The 16,593-nt window shown below is 30.0% G+C and overlaps 1 protein-coding gene across 3 annotated transcripts; it reads right to left on the bottom strand.

Moving 5' to 3' along the window:
• Positions 1–10,610: 10,610 nt before the first annotated feature.
• Positions 10,611–16,554, bottom strand: LOC111277306 (uncharacterized). 3 transcript variants are annotated; one of them, XM_022863669.2, is made up of 4 exons: positions 16,431–16,550; positions 16,168–16,225; positions 14,158–15,003; positions 10,611–13,499 (listed from the first exon to the last, which is right to left on the bottom strand). In XM_022863669.2, exons 3-4 carry the CDS (start codon positions 15,001–15,003, stop codon positions 11,220–11,222), a joined length of 3,126 nt encoding a protein of 1,041 aa, XP_022719404.2. In that variant the 5' UTR covers positions 16,168–16,225; positions 16,431–16,550; the 3' UTR covers positions 10,611–11,219. The 3 variants fall into 3 exon arrangements, with proteins under 3 accessions (XP_022719404.2, XP_022719406.2, XP_022719403.2); XM_022863671.2 differs by lacking the exon at positions 16,168–16,225 and having other exon boundaries at positions 16,431–16,554; XM_022863668.2 differs by lacking the exon at positions 16,431–16,550 and having other exon boundaries at positions 16,168–16,421.
• Between the last annotated feature and the right edge of the window lie 39 nt (positions 16,555–16,593).

Genomic DNA, 16,593 nt, shown 5'->3' with positions numbered 1-16,593 from the left:
CTTAATTTAGGTTAGTTAGTGAAAATGATTTTAGAAATTTTGATTTTTGGTTAATTCGGTTCAAAAACCGAATTAACCAAAATATAATATAATTCAAATATAAAATAAAAATACATAAAATTGATCATTTTATTTTATAAGTTGTTATAATTTTTAACATAATATTTTGATATTTAAATATTTTATTGAATAATTTTATTTAATTTATTTAAAATATAAGAAATTAAGAGTTTAAAATATAATTTAACTTATATATATTTATTATTTGGTTAATGAAAAATTTAATCAAACTAATTAAATTAAATTCGGTTGATTAATTTTTAAAATTAATAAATTAGATTCGGTTAACCAAAATAAAATAATATAAGTTAACTAATTTGATTTTGAATAATTCAATTCGAAATTAATCAAATTGATTGATTAAACGCTCCTATCTAAAACTCATTAAATTATAGTTTATTTAAATTACTAAAAAATAATAAAAAAATACATATAACACAATGTATAAAAACTGAACTCCCACATAATGCACATGTATATGTATGTAAAGTGTGAACTCAAAAACAAAAATTTTACTTTATATTCACCAAATGAATTAATGAATGGCTTCATGATTTTTGTTTTTAAATTTCCGAATAAATTAGTAATATTTCAAGGAAATTGGGGGTACTATAGACATTTCAATGTGCTAAAGAGCCACCACGAATTAGTTTACTTAAAACATTGGTGGCGGACGAGACCTTAAAGTTGAGGCCTTGTCGTTGTCCGGTGATAGTTTTGCAAAAGCAATTTTATTCCCTAAATACCCTAAATTTGACCTGAAACCACAAAACAGCCACTGACCTAGCAGCCGCCGTGAGCCGGTGAAGTGACGAAAGTAGCCTCACCCGTCACGGGTGCGCTGATCGAATCCATCTCGAAAAGGACCCGACAATGGTACAAAATTCTCATGTTCACGTGCACCTAGGGTACTTCCCAAGGTGGCAGGTTTGCCAAAGGGTATTCCATGTATTTTGTTGATAAGTAGGGGTAAATTGGTCTTTTAATGATTGTAGAATAATGATGAGATTGATGATGTGTCATAGTTAGCCAGAAAATATTTTTTGATGAAAAAAGAAAAAGAAAAAGAGGGACATAACAAAATTACGATTTATTAAATTTATAATTAATTTGAGAGAAACTGTCTGCCACGTTTCTCAATAGTCATTTTCTGTATAGGCTGCTTGTTAGCATTGTTTTTTTTTTTTTTTTCTTTGGCTAAATTCAAAGTTTTAATAATTAATTCTTTAAAAATGTTGTTTTATAATTTTATATCTAAATGTTTTTCTTTTAAAAGTAAAAAAGTAAAAACAATAAACAAATATTATATATGCATATATGATAGTAGAGAAATTCAATTGATATCTACCAAATTCCATCTAGCTGTTATCTATTTTCCTATGCTTTTATCAGTTAAATTTTTTTTATAATCCAATAGAGTATTTTTATATTTTATTTAAAAATACATGATTTTATATTAATCCAATGCATTTAAGATTTTACTAGTAAAGTATTTCCCACAATGATCGAATTCTAATTGACTTCGAACTAAGCTTCATCTTTTCATAAACCCGACTAATTCGTGTGGATTTGTTAATTTAATTTTTTTTTTTATCAAAATTATTAGTTGGTTAATGGAAAGTTTAAATCCATATATCTTATCATAGTAGTTTTGAAAGCCAGTTGATTCTCCATTGCATGAAAGTGCAAGTAGTATTGTACTTTAGAGACAAAATCTCAGGTTTATATATATATATATATATATATATATATATATATATATATACATATGAGAGAAAAATAGTTTTTTTTTTTTTTTGTTCAGTTACTTTCCTAAAGCTTTCCTATTTCCATGCTAAAGTTCCAATAGCTCTTATCTTAATTACTTACGTATTCACAGTTTAATCAATGCTTTCTGTTTCCCTCTGGCTTTCTAATGTACGTAACTGATAAAATATATAGACATGCATGCATGGATGAAGGCTGACAGGACTTGTCTGCATGGCCAATTTGAAGCAGCTGCAATTACATATGCAGGGATTATTAGCAAGAACTAATGTTTATACGATAATTATGAGTTAAAGATTGACAAAGACCCTTCAATTACATTGTACAAAGACACAAAATCTTGCCTCGAACCTCTTTTTTTTTTTTTTTTTTTGTCAAGCTCAAAAGCTTGATAAAGCTTTTGAATATTACTTTTGTCAAAAGTTTTTTTACTTTTTTTTTTAACTCATATAAAATTAATAACGTGTTAAGTTGAGTGATCGATTATTTGCTAAAAGTTTTGATGATTAGAAGATGATACTTGACTTTTTATATTTAACAAGTAACAAATGACAAAAGACATGGAATAATTAACTATAGCTAGAAGTAATTTGATTAACATGTTATTTTCTGTGTTTTTATAATGAATTTTTGTATCATATATATCTTTGTCAAGCATAGTCAAGCCAATTGACTGAATAACCTAATTATTTTGAATATATAATATTATATTATGTAAGATGAGATAGAAATATTAAAGGAAACACTTTAGAGAAAACGAGAACTCGAAACTTAATTCAATTATTTATATAATTATTTTTAAAAATTTGAGGTTTGAATTTTAGTACTTGGCAAAATTTTTTTTTTCATATTCCTAAGTTGCTCGACTTTGTAAGCAAAAATATTTTAGAGAGAAAGAGAGAGGGGATGGCCCAGAAAATGAAGCCATAAATCATGAACTATTATAAATCATTTGGGTAGGTGGGTATTGGAGGAACACTTGAGTTTTATATGCAACAAAACAAAATTAGTAAACAGAGAAGAATTTTTTATATGCAACAGACAAAACCTAACTGCAATGTGCAAAAGTTATAGATGTAAAATATTTATCTGTATTTAATGCCAAATTACTGTTTCATGCCTCTAATTTGTCCACTTTATATTTTTAATTATTGATTATTGTACTCATATTTGTTCTCCAAACTGAAGAAATCTGTGTCTTTTTAAGAGAAAAGTTTACACAAAGACTTCTTCATTAACAATCATTTGCTATTATTCCATATCCCTAAATTTGGATAAGCTTATATATGTAGGACAGGATTGCAATTAACTTTTGGCTTTTGCCTTTTTTTTTTGTTTTTCACTAAAAATCTTAGCATAATAAATTACAATATACATTAATTAATTAGTTCCACCATAATTTGTTTTGCTTTTTTTTTTTTTTTTTTACATATTCAATGCTTGCCATATTACTATGCATCACTAGCTATAGTTTTTAACAAAAATTTAATTGCATCAAGTATAATTTGCCTAGCATTTAATGTCTCTTTTCCTATTTAATTTCCCATTATATAGCTATAGAAGGGAAATTAAGAGATTTTAATTGGATTTTTTTTTTGTTTTTTAGGGTTAGATTGTGATTCGAACTCGAAACTTTTAATTTTAAGACTGATTCTGAAACCATTAAATTAACGGCTCATTGATTAATTAAATTAAGAAAAAATGTTTACTAACTATAGCAAGAGTTTTCTTATTGTTCCCCAAATAATTTGACAAACAAGAGAAAGGAAGAAGTAACTTTTTATCATTATTGATTCATTTTCCATAGTGTGAGATATATCACAAATGACAGATGAAAGGGAATTTTTTTTTTCATAATACTATTCCTACATGAGCAAATATATAATTAGGTATCATCATGGATGCATGTTGCATATAACTTTAGAACATTATTATCATAAAATGATCTAGACATTGGGTTTATCTTTGCTTTATTAGGGGTTAATCTCAACTAAAAGATTACAGCCTAAAGATCTCCTTTGATAATGGCCTCTGCCTCAGTATAAATTCATTTTTTTTTTCATTTATTTATTGAATGCATTGGGTTTACTTAACTTCAAAAACATCACTTCAACAACCACTTTTTTCTCCTATAGATATATACATATATATTAAAAAAAAACTTCAAATTTTGCTTTCTATGACAGCTAGTTAAAAAACCTTTTGTTTAAAAAATACTTAATTACGTTGTAAATTAACAATATTAGTTTGGGCTAAAAAGGGCAAATCTCGATGTACAAGATTCCTTACTTTATAAGGATTGGAGGAAGATTCATAATATGCAATTTTTTCTTTGTATCTTTTGTAAAAAAAAAATTATTTTCAAAACTCGAATCCATGACCTTCCGATCACAAAGAAACAATCTTACCATTGCTCTAAGGCTTACTCTTAAAATATATATAGCTTGGGCTATGGGTTCTAAAATAATTCTAAAATAAATTTGAATGATGGAAATCCCCATTTTGTCACAATCATATGAGCAATCAAATGACCCAATATAACAAGTGTTCTCTCTTTCTTTCTCCTTAATTTTTATATTTTTTTTGGCCTTTTCAATTTATAACAATATTGGATATACATAGAAATATATATTATAAAATGCTGATCATTTCCGAGGTCATGTTCAAAAGTCATCCCCTGCAAACCATGGATTTTAAATTTGCATAAAAAATTAATTAATTAATTAATTAATCACTTAAAAATAATAATTTGATTAGGACATATTAATTAATTAATCATTTTCAAAAATAAAATTATAATTTATAATTAAATATATATATAATTCAAATAAGCTTATGAACCATCGAAAATTAAAATATTCAAAATCGACTCAATTAACAATAATAGAATCAAATTCGGATTTTTTTTGAATCATATGCACCCATAGTTCTGCCTACCTAGTGCCTATAAAGATTAACGTGTTGACAAATCCACCGTTAATCCTGTTTTGCTTTATCCTTTTATGTCATCTTTCTATCAACACTTTTATTAATAGGCCTTACCAAATTGATTAACATTAATCAAAGTTCCTTTAATTTGTTCTCTATAGCTTCAGCCTATATATGCATATCAGCTCATACAATTAAAAAATAAAAGGAAAAAGAAAAAAAAAAACAATTTAAAACAAGTAGCAGCCAATAAAATATTAATGCTTCAAAAAAACTTAAGAAAGAAGAGTACGTGTTTTTTAAGTTGAAAATGAAGTCGACAATATTTAACTTAGACGAAAAGAGGTAGGTTATTTTTTTTTTCTTTGAATTCATTTTTTATTATTTGCTTATAAAATTTAAAAATTTTTCTAAAAGTATATGTTGATGTTGTTGTTGTTGTTAATTCTTGAAAAGGAGATTTTTTTTTTTTTTTAATGAGCTTCCCTGGCTGTGATCTCTTAGCATAGTATAGCATCCACCAACCGAATGGTCCCCAGGATGAAAACAACTGCCCACTGGCTTTCAATTCAGATCATCTATCCATAAAAATATTTTACTGTGACCGACGAAATTTTGTCTGTTCTAGAAATGGAAGCAACCAAAAAAAAAAAAAGAAAATAATTTCAGGAATAATCAAATAAACCCATGCTGATCATCTGTTCTGAAAATATATATATTTAATAATTATTTTTATTGCATGTTAACGGCATCGATCTAACTCTTTTGTGGTTTCGTTTGTTCTTGTCTTGTTTTAATATTCTAAATATACGACATCTTGTTGGTTACATAAATATAAAGAAAAAGACAATGATCAAAAAGATTATTATAGACCATTGAAGAACAACTAAAAGTTTATGTTGACAGGTTTCTTTTATCTCAAATTTGTTTTCTCACACGCATATGTCTACGTTTCGAGTTGAATTATAGAGAAAGCACGACCTTGGCAAATACCCAATTTTATCGAAAAATTAGTCTGAGATAAGGGTGAAAAAAAAATTAAAAATTGAATCAAAATTGTAATATTCGATTTGATTTGGATCAATTTTTTATTTAATTCGGATCAAATTCGAATATTAAATATATATATATGAAATTTGGATGGAATTTTGAATGGAGATACGAAAAATAAAAAGAAGAATCGAATTATATATTTTTATTAATTTTTATACATATTTTAAATTTTTATAAAATAAAAATAATTATTTTATATATAAATATATTAAAATAATATATAAAAAATAAAAAAAATTTAAATTTAAAGATCGATGAACTGAACTAAATCGAACGAGTAAAATTTTGTTTGAATCACTTTCAAGGAAATGTTAGTTTTGATTCGGATCAAATTTTAAAAATTTATAATATTATAAATTATTCAAAAAAATCAAACTAAATTCAATTCAAACTGATATCATTTCTACTTTTAAAAAGGAAAATTCTAACTTAAAACCTAACATTTTCATTTAAAAATGCTGAAAGTAGCAATTATTTATGTTGTCAACGATTAAATTTTGATTATTGAAATTAAAAGTAAAAATTATCTGACAACAAATTTCATAAGTGATCAAAAATTGATTATTGGAACGATGAGTTGATCATAAATTGAGATCCTAATTCAAAGTTATGTAGCTTTCATATGTACATATCAAGTCTATTTGTAAGTTTGTGGCAAACCATTTTAAAAAAAATTGGTGATAAATTTAAAGAGTAAAAAACTAATTCTATAGCTATACTTATTATCTCATATGACAAAGATGTTTTATTAAAAAAAAAAGATTAAAAAAAAACTAATTTAATAATTGCATTATATATATTGACCAATCAATGAGATGTTATAAATATTAAATCCTTTAATCAAGGGAAATTGATAAATAAAAATAATAATTCCTAAACTAGATTTTTACTGTGACCGTTTTAATGAGATGTTTTACTTAAGTAAACAAGATCTAACCATAATTAGTCATGAAATAGCTAGGGCTATGCCTATTAGTGGGGAAAAAACTATGAGAGAAGTACCATAGAGTAGGCAAATTATTAACAAAAGCATAAAGTGATTAAATATGTGCAATGTATCAAATATACAAAAGACACGTGAATTGGACCAACAATGATGAGAACCACCATTTTTTTTTTCTTTTCCTAAATTATAGTATCTTTCTCTTTTCATTTTTATTATCAAATAAATTGTCGATTAGAGAAATAAAAAACAAACAAAAGATAAATTCAAATTTTAAGTCAATTAATTGGCAAGCATGCTATTATAATGAGTAAATCTAATGATTCGTATATTTATGTCATATAAAATATTAAAATTTATGTATTTATATAATATTTTATATGAAAATTAAATGTCATAATTCGTGTCGACACAAAAATATTAAATTTAGATATAATAATTATTAAAATTTTAAATTATATTATTTTTATATTTAATATTTATATCGTATTCGTGTCATGTCATCATATGTGTTTTAAATGATCAAATCTAATAATTAGACCCTCTTGTGACATAAATTAAATTGGCTACAACAATAAAGCAAAATAATTTAATTATTTTCATATTCAACACTATATGCGGAGAAAAAGCAAGTTTATTAAAAAGAAACTGTCTTTCCTTTTATGAGGCATTGACAAAAAGAGACTATTGAAGGACAGGATGAGTAAGGAATCTAGAGGCACATCTCCATGAACATATTAAGTTGGCAATGAGCTTTCACTTGAGCTTTTTTATTTTAAAAAAAAAAATTTCCCTCATCAACTTTCTTTTGTGTTGGCCTCAAATAGATATTGCAAGCTAATTGTGAAAAAGCTACTTTCCAGCAGAACTCAAGATTCTCTTGTCTCTCAATCCAATGCTTTTGTTATAGGCTCTTATTAAAATCACTTACTTTTTACCCTCTGACCCAAGATGCAAGGAACACAAAAACAAATTTTAAAAACAAAAACCCCTCAAACATTCCAAGAATTAATTGACCATTAGTTTTAAATGGTATACAAATATGAATGATTTTCTTGGATTATTGAAGTATTATATTGTGGAAAAACCCAAAAATTAAAAAAAAAAAAAAAAGTAAGGTGAGAGTCAAAATTTATGAGTGTTTATTCCATTAATTCAATTAATTTTGAATCGAATTATTTTATTTTATTTTTTTAAATTGAATTGAATTTATTAATTTTAAAAATTAATCAACCGAATTTAATTCGATCAATTTAATTAATTTTTTCAGTTAATCAAATAATAAATATATTTAAATTAAATTATATTTAAACTCTTAATTTCTCATATTTTAAATAAATTAAACAAAATTATTCAAAAAATATTCAAATATCAAAATATATATTAAAAATTCTAACAACTTATTAAATAAAATGATTCATTTCATGTATTTTTCATTTTATGTTTGAATTTTTTTATATTTTGATTAAAATTTTAGTTATCGGTTTTCAAACCAAATTAATCGAAACTGAAATTTTTTTAAAATCATTTTCGTTAACCAATCAAAATTAATTTGGTGATCGATCGATTAACTGAATTAAATCAATTCGATCAATTAATTTGGTTAAAATCTAATTATGAATATCTCTATCAAAATCAAATGATCAAGCGATGTTTAGTTCAAACTCAAGAATGATTTGGATGAAATTCACTTTTATTTGAAAGTTTGAATAATTTATTATAATTTTTTTTATTTCAAGTATCAATTTATACATTTTTTTTATATAGATTATATGGTATTTATACGAGGACATGTCGAAAAATTAACTATTAATTAAAAAAATTTGCTGCTAGCTGACCTTGAATGCAAAAAATGGTTTACATTCATGGAGCTACCTATCATTGTGGTAGATGATAAGTTGATGAGTAGTAGTAAAACTTTTCCATGGAGAACATACACCTCATAAACAAGTTACTTTGATTTGATGTTGCCAATCATTTGAATAACAAGAGCACAAAGTGAAAAAAGAGGCTTTAGTGATTATTCATAACCTTTTTTTTTTCTCATTTGAAATTTCCTAGAAAATTCATGTTCATCAATGGAAAAACAAGGTGTAGTGCATATGGTACATAATGCTGACAATAAAGATTAATAAAAAGTTGCAAAAAGAAATCTAAAGATCTCCCAAATGTCTACCAAATTCAAAAATCAAAAATCAAAATGTTGAGTTTGATTTGACAAAACAATAATAGTAACAACAAATCTTGGTTTTTTATGCCAATTTTTTTGGCTTTTTGGGTTAAATTCAAGAAAGCATGTGACATTGTTTCTTTTTTCAACTAATTTTTCTGGAAATTTTCTGCTTTTTTTTTTTTTTTAATTTTAATTGCTTAAAGGAACTCGTTGAACAGATGGGAAAGTTTGATATCTTGTCAATTATTCATGGAGACAAAAGGAAAAGAGTGAATAATGAATTAAAGGAAAAAGGGGCTGCATCATGCATGGTCGGTGTGTAGCCCACCTTGCATTATTTGCTATGCCAAATTCTTTCAAATAACAATCATTTGAGGTATGATGACCTTTGCATTGGAGATGATTCATACCAAAATTATATGAAGCCGGTAAATATATAATCAAACCAATTTAAAAAATATTATTTGAACCACAAAACGAAAAAAAAAATCCTATACTCATTAAAATGGGATTTGATTGTGCAACTTGATTAAGCTTCTATTTTTTTTTCACAAAAGATATTGTAGTACGGTGATAAGAAAAAAGAATTGTCGATGCTAAAATTCGAACATCAAATTCATTAAACATTTTTAAAAAAAAAATTACATAAATTAATTAAATTAAATCTCGAGTTTTATTTAACCAAATATAATTTCAGGAATTTGATATTGGATAATGGTTGGACTAATTGCTTTTCTGGTTGGACAAATATATAGATGACCTCAAACCATCAGAGGGTCCTTTTTTCTTTTTTTTTTTTTGGTGTCCTAAACTTCATTGGTTGGATTACTAGATGGAAGAAAATGGTCTTCGAACCTTTGCCTACTTCACTCCAATGGCAAGCTGCATAGATATGGCCCTAGCTCATATATCTAGTGCCTAAAATTCAGTGAAATGCAAAGCGGTAAAATTGGTAGCGGCGAGATTCATAATAACAATGGATATTAGATGGTGCCTCCAATCTAAGTTCTAATTAAGAAAGGGGTTAAGGATGTGGCTTTAGAAACCTGGCAAACGTGGGTAATGATTCTAAGTCGAACATGCAAATTCAATTGATGGGCTGTAATGCATAAAGCTAGGGATAATATCGGGTAAGGTCTAAACAGGTTTTTGCTTCCTTCGATTCCAATCAAATTTTATAAAATTTATATTCTAACTTCGATTCTAATATTAAAATATAATTTTTTTTATATTTGATTCAATCTGATTTTGTAAATATAAAATTATATCTGATTTGACTCAAAATTAATTTAATAATTTTAATTTAATATAATATTTATAAAATATTATTTTTAATATAAATTACATTTTAATTATACATAAATATAATATTTTTATTAACTTAACATCTTAAATTAAAATATTAAATAACAATTTTATTAATATAGTGTATATATATAAATATAAAATTAAATAAATAATAAAAAAATATTTTTTACATATACGGACCGGATGAATTTACTTAAAACTTGGCAAAAAAAAAATCCAATCTAACCTAATCCAAAATTCAATTAAAAAAAAATCGTACTTATAAGATCGGATTAAATCAATCGGAATTAGATGGGTCCCAGTAGATTTGTCGCCCCTACATAAACTGTGGGAGAGCGCAAACAATAAGACTACCAAAAAACTTTGATTAACCATAGAGAAATAAAACTTCTAGTACTCGTATAAGGAAATCATATTGATCAGTCTATATTAGTTACACGAACATAATAAACTGAACAAACCAGAAATTTGATTAACATGAACCCCGGAAATAGCTTTCATAATCCATCAGTGAAGAACAAAAATACGATGGAACAGCTACATTGACAAGCTGTTAAAGAAGCATTCCATGATGTAAATGGGTGGTGCAGGAGACAAAAAGGAACAAAAATCTCATAAATTGTTCTCCTACTTGCAATATTGATGCATGCATTAATAGAGGATTACCTGCTACCTGACCGTTATCTGTTTACTGATGCAATTGTCAATCCTGAAATGGCTTCTAATCATAACAAGATGCTTCGTTTTTCTGAAGGGGAGAAAAGTAGAAGAATAAAGGAAAATGGATCACTGCTCAACCCCTCCAATAATTTGTAGAATGCTGGTCTATACTATGGGCAAAGAAAAAATGTAAGCAAATTCCTCTCTACCCTGGAGGTTTGAGGCATCTACCAGACAATGGACCAGGCAAAATATCAGCAAATGAATACATCAGTTGTCCTTGATAAGAGCTTCATGATGTTGGCCAACCCTGAAGATTGGAAATAGCTAGTGGCCCACTTGAGGAGGTTTGTTCGTAATATCTTTGGAACAAATAAATGCACCATCTGTGCCTTTTCCTTCCTTGGCATCCACAGTTTTACTGCCAGCACTCCCACGCTTTGCTGTTGCTTTGACTCTAGTGCGTGCCTTTCGGGAAGGACTTGAAAATTGGATTGCTTGTGCTTGCACATCTCTAACTTTTTGTGTACTCTTCATGTTGAAAAACCCACTCTCAAGAGCTTCCAACACTCTAGTGGTCAGTGGTCTGCTTCTTTTGCTTTGCCTCCGGGGGTTCATGATAGGTTGCTGCTCTTCAGAACAAACATTAGTAGTGATTTTCAACAAATCAGTATAATTATTCAGGCTGCCATCAGCTTCAACCATTCCTGGTTCACCATTCTCAGCGTCCAGAGGAAGCAGGGGTGGATTTGAACCAATTGAAGACAGGGATGGAAGCTTCTCACTACCCACTTGAGGAGTCTCCATGGATTCTGGATTGCCTTCGACTACAGAATTAATAGATGATACTTTCTCTTGAAATTGACTCACATGGGGAACATCATTGCTGCCTTCGTCTTGAGATTTTAAAGCACAGCATAGCTCTGTTTGTTCACTAATTTCAGCAGAAAACTTCTCAGCGAGGCAACTTTCCTCTATCTTAGCACAAGCATCTAATCTCTGTCTCTTTGTAGGAGAAACTAAATTAATTGGATTACTAGAGCTATTCTCAGTAAGGTGACTTCTCTCTGTCTTAGCACAAGCAGTTAATCTTTGACGTTTCGTTGGAGAAGCTAAACTAATTGATAGAGAAGCAAAATCCCCAGTAAAGTGGCTTGTCTCTGTATTAACACAAGCAGTTAATTTCTTTCGTTTTGCCTGGGGAACTAAACTAACAGAATGACTAGATTTAGCTCTTCGAATGAAATGGTGCTTTATTGTCCTCTTTGACCTGTTATCTTCTGATGTATTGGCCTGGGGAACTAAACTAACAGAATGACTAGATTTAGCTCTTCGACTGAAATGGTGCTTTATTATCCTCTTTGACCTGGTATCTTCTGATGAATTGGTCTTCTCATCCTGTTGAATCAACAAATCCTGGTCTCCAATAAATGAGTTCTTTGGATTTTGATTTGAACTGTCATTATCATATTTACCCTCACTGTGGTTCTTGTCACCATTCAACAAATTATCAGCATTAACTGGCTCACTACTAGGTTTTGTATCAGTGGCAACTGAACCATGACATGATAGTCCATCAGTAATTTTTTGCTCATGCTCATCTAAAGAATCATCACTTGAGTTATCATCATTCCCTCCTGAACAATTATTAATTTCAGAAGAAATTTCAAACTTAACCGGTAAACATCTGAGTTCTCTCACTCGGCATGATTTTCCTCCATGGAGCAAACTGGTGTCCACAATGGTGAATTTAACGTGGCGTGCAGTCGAGCAAGCGATTATGCCCTCACAATGGCGAGCATTACTAACACACTTGTCACCTTTTGACAGCATATGATTAGCATTTACTTGCCGTGAATCTTGAGTGTTCTTCTGCATTGGTTTGGAAGTAAACATCAAATCAATTGGTGAATATCTCAGTTCTCTCATCTTGGATGCTTTTCCTCCATGGACCAAACTGGAATCAACAACTGTGAACTTCATATGGTTTGAACTGAGAATAGAGACTCGGGGCTTGAGATAATGGGGCTTATGATTGGGAGGATCATCCTGATCTGATGACTCTCCTGGAATACACCCATTTTCTTCATTGCAGCTCCTAATACCATTTCCTTCAGCATCAAGCTCAATAAGTGTTGGTTCAGATGCGACTTTGCTCAAAACATCACTAACAGAATCAAAGTAGTGGTTTCCTTTAACAAGTTTTCTTCTTGAGAACTTCTTTACTCCAGGCATAAGAAAAACTAGGTGATGTTTGGAACTGACAGAGCACTGATTCTTGGGTTGCTCAGAATGCCACCCTCTGGCAAGCAGACGTGGCCAAACAGCTTCCCAGAAAATATCATTACATCGAGCTTTGCTCAATCGAAAGCCTCCAGTTAAAAATCTGATGATGTCACCAGATGTAAGCGATGAACAAGCCTTCCCAGATGGTAGTTCAGGGGAAACTTGTGTGGTCCTTGGAGGCTCCATGGCCAGGCCTGTAAGATCTGCCTTCCCCTTACCGATACCTACAGCTTCGACAAGAGCACATATGCCAACAGTAGTCTTCAAATGGCAGACATAATTTTCAAGAGAAGTTCTCCCCTCCACAAATGACTTCGAGACCTGCTAATAGATGATGAATTAGAAGGTAGGACATAAAAGTTCTTTCAAGCACGGGAAATACATCTACAAGAGTAATGATTGTACAGCCTTAGTTTACAACATGATCAAAATAATTTTCAGTAACTAACCAGAAGATTATACTTATGTTCATAGCCTTACGATTATTTATCAAAGTCAACAGAAGGACCATGCAAGACAATTATCAAGCAAAGTTGTAAGCATTTATGTTTTAATAATTACCAGTTGAGGAGATGCAGTAACAAATTACATGCACGGATATTACAATGAATAACGGGAATTCGTGCACAGAACCATGAAACCCTCCTAATTCAGATTCAAGGGACTTGAAAAGTGAAAACACTTTTCAAAAGTGTACCCTAGAATCCACAATGGAGTGAAACATATGCCAATTTGCTTAGCCTTTGAGGGTAGTTCTGAAGGAATGGATCTTATATCCCCAGCAAAACATATTGAAATGTTAACTTTTAAAAAACTGATTTCTCACATCAATAAACAGAAAAGCACAATAGCACCAACTAAGATATGTTAAACTGGACCTTTCTTCTTCAACATGCTGCTAACAAACAGTTGAATCCGTGTGAGAAATAAAAAAGAACATGTGAGCTTCTAAATGAAATATGCAGTAAATTGGGTTTACCTCCAGCAAATTATTTTGTAATTCATCTGGGACATGGCTAAGCAAACGAGATAACAATTCCTGTTGCCTCCAGCCAGTAAAGATTTTCCGTCCGTGTATATTTTTTCGATTTCTTCTCTTTTGGCCATCTGACCATCTGTGGTATCCATCAGACATATAAAATGCCCCATAGTAAAATGACAATACATCCCCCATCTCCTTGTTTTCAATGAACCGTTTTATCTGCCCAAAATCCTTCCCAAATATATACAAACCAAGAAGAAAACCATCCACTTCTGCATTACTCCAGGAATCACCTGATGAACCGGGAATTAGATGAGAGCTTTTACCCTTACATGGTTGAAATAAGTTAGTTTTACTTGCCATTCCACATTCAATGTTCTCTGCATTTGATTCTTTCTCATTGACCAACCTAGCATCTGACTGTTCAGCACTTAGTTCTGAATGTTTCTTCCTCTTAGAATTCAGGCCCTTTCTGCACTTTCTGGATTTGACAGACTCATCCACCTTAGTTCCAGCATCAGGATTACTTGGACCTACCTTGCCTTCATCCTCTAAATCAATATCTTGTTCATAGGTCCACATGACAGGGATGGGTAAGCCTAACAGAAAGGAATGGGCAAGATAAGGAATGTCTTCTGAGTCAACAGGGTCCATCAAAAGCCGAAGATGCTCAGATCCTGTTATCATGGGAGGAATTTCCACCTGGTATTTATTGCCAACTCTTGGACTTAATTGTGGATCACCAAATATATCACTTATATCGGGAGAATCGGGGGGAAGCAACAGCTTGGGAGATGTTTCTTCATTGAGGTTGTAGTTAGGATCCAACTGAACTGTTTCCATCTGCGAAAAGATTTTGACTTAGGAAATAAAAGTGCAGTAAACTCAACAAAAACAGCTAAAGATATGACATATGAGCACACATTATCCAGGAACATATTATGTGCTCAAGTACAGATCACCAAATCTCAGACTCATTAAAAATCTCTGAAAACCTTAAACCTTGAGATAGAGAAACTGGCACCTTAGATCAGTAATCAGGTTTAAAAATGAAAGAACATCTCTTGAAGAAGGTGAAATTTAGTGAATTTAATCAAAACATTAAAGGATGGCCATTAAAAATTGCCAACAGAGACAAAATATTTGAGAAACAATCCAAACAAAGGGATGCAAAGCCGATATATCATTTTCACTCCCGGATGAAATATTAAAGCAATAGAATGCCAACAACCAAAACAGAGATCCTTAGGGATTCAAGCAGCATAAAGATTATCTTGGGGGAAAAAGAAACTTCTAAAACTGAAAACCTAATGGCAATTTAGTTATCCAATCCAATTGGAGGAAATGCTCAATCTATTATCACAAACATCTTGTTGAAAGAGCATAGCATCAGATGACACATGGACAAACTGTTAATTAAAACCCCATTAATTATCTTTTCCTGAAAGATAAATTCCCGTCTCTTCATTCATATATTGCACATGAACTTACATGAAGTGATCACCCGACAAAATGCACATATCGGAAACATAAACAGAAACCTAAAGAAACGCACACTAAAGAAACATATAAAAATGAAGATAGCATCAAAGAACAGCAGCTGAGAACAAGATCACCAACCCCAGATTTTCTTTTCATACAAACGAAACAATTCACCATTCAAAGCTGAATAAAAAACATTGGAAAGTCGAAATTCCAAAAACAAAATGACAGACAATTAAAAGAAACCAAACAAGTGATACAAAAGAATACATGTACATAGGAAAAAAAGAATTCAAAACCAACACAAAAATCACAGTCAAAACGATGACAACCAAAGAAAATAGAAGTAACCCATGATTACAAGTAAAATTCTGATGTGATCCTATCTATAATAAGATTAACTTGGTTTTAAAAGGAACAAAGAAGAAGAAAACACAAAAAAGAAACGACATTGAAGAACATAAAAAAGAGTGTCGGAAAGAGAATAGATAAGAAAAGAAGGGAGATTGAAACAGTAAACTTCACCTTCTCCAGGGAAGAAGAAAAGCTTTGAAACGTCAAACGTAAACGTGAAAGAAGGGACCTGGGAAAATGGGTAGTTATGTTATGCATTGATTCATAGCTATTTCTAATCAAAATACACATCTCTCTCAAAGTGAAAAACATGTCAAAAAGAAAACAAACATAAAACAAGAAAACCAAACAAAAAACAAGTGGTTGGTCCTTCAGCTTTGCCACTAAAATCTCCAAAAAAAGAAAAAAATAGATTGAAGAGGTGACGATGGTACCTGGGTCGAAGAGAGATTAGCCCTTTTGTTTTACATGTAGAAGAGACCAACCCGAGAAGTGTATGTATAGTGTGGTCGTGTAGAAAGCGAGTGAGGGAGGGAGAGAAAAGTGTCGTTTGTCTTCACAAAGCTTTTATTAGTGAGAGAGATTAAAAGAAAACAA

This window comes from Durio zibethinus, chromosome 7 (genome assembly GCF_047325235.1).
Source record: "Durio zibethinus cultivar Kanyao isolate XHJ-2024 chromosome 7, ASM4732523v1, whole genome shotgun sequence".
Classification (NCBI taxonomy): Eukaryota; Viridiplantae; Streptophyta; class Magnoliopsida; order Malvales; family Malvaceae; genus Durio; species Durio zibethinus.
Note: the sequence above shows the minus strand (reverse complement) of the source record. Positions and strands in the feature narration are given on the sequence as shown.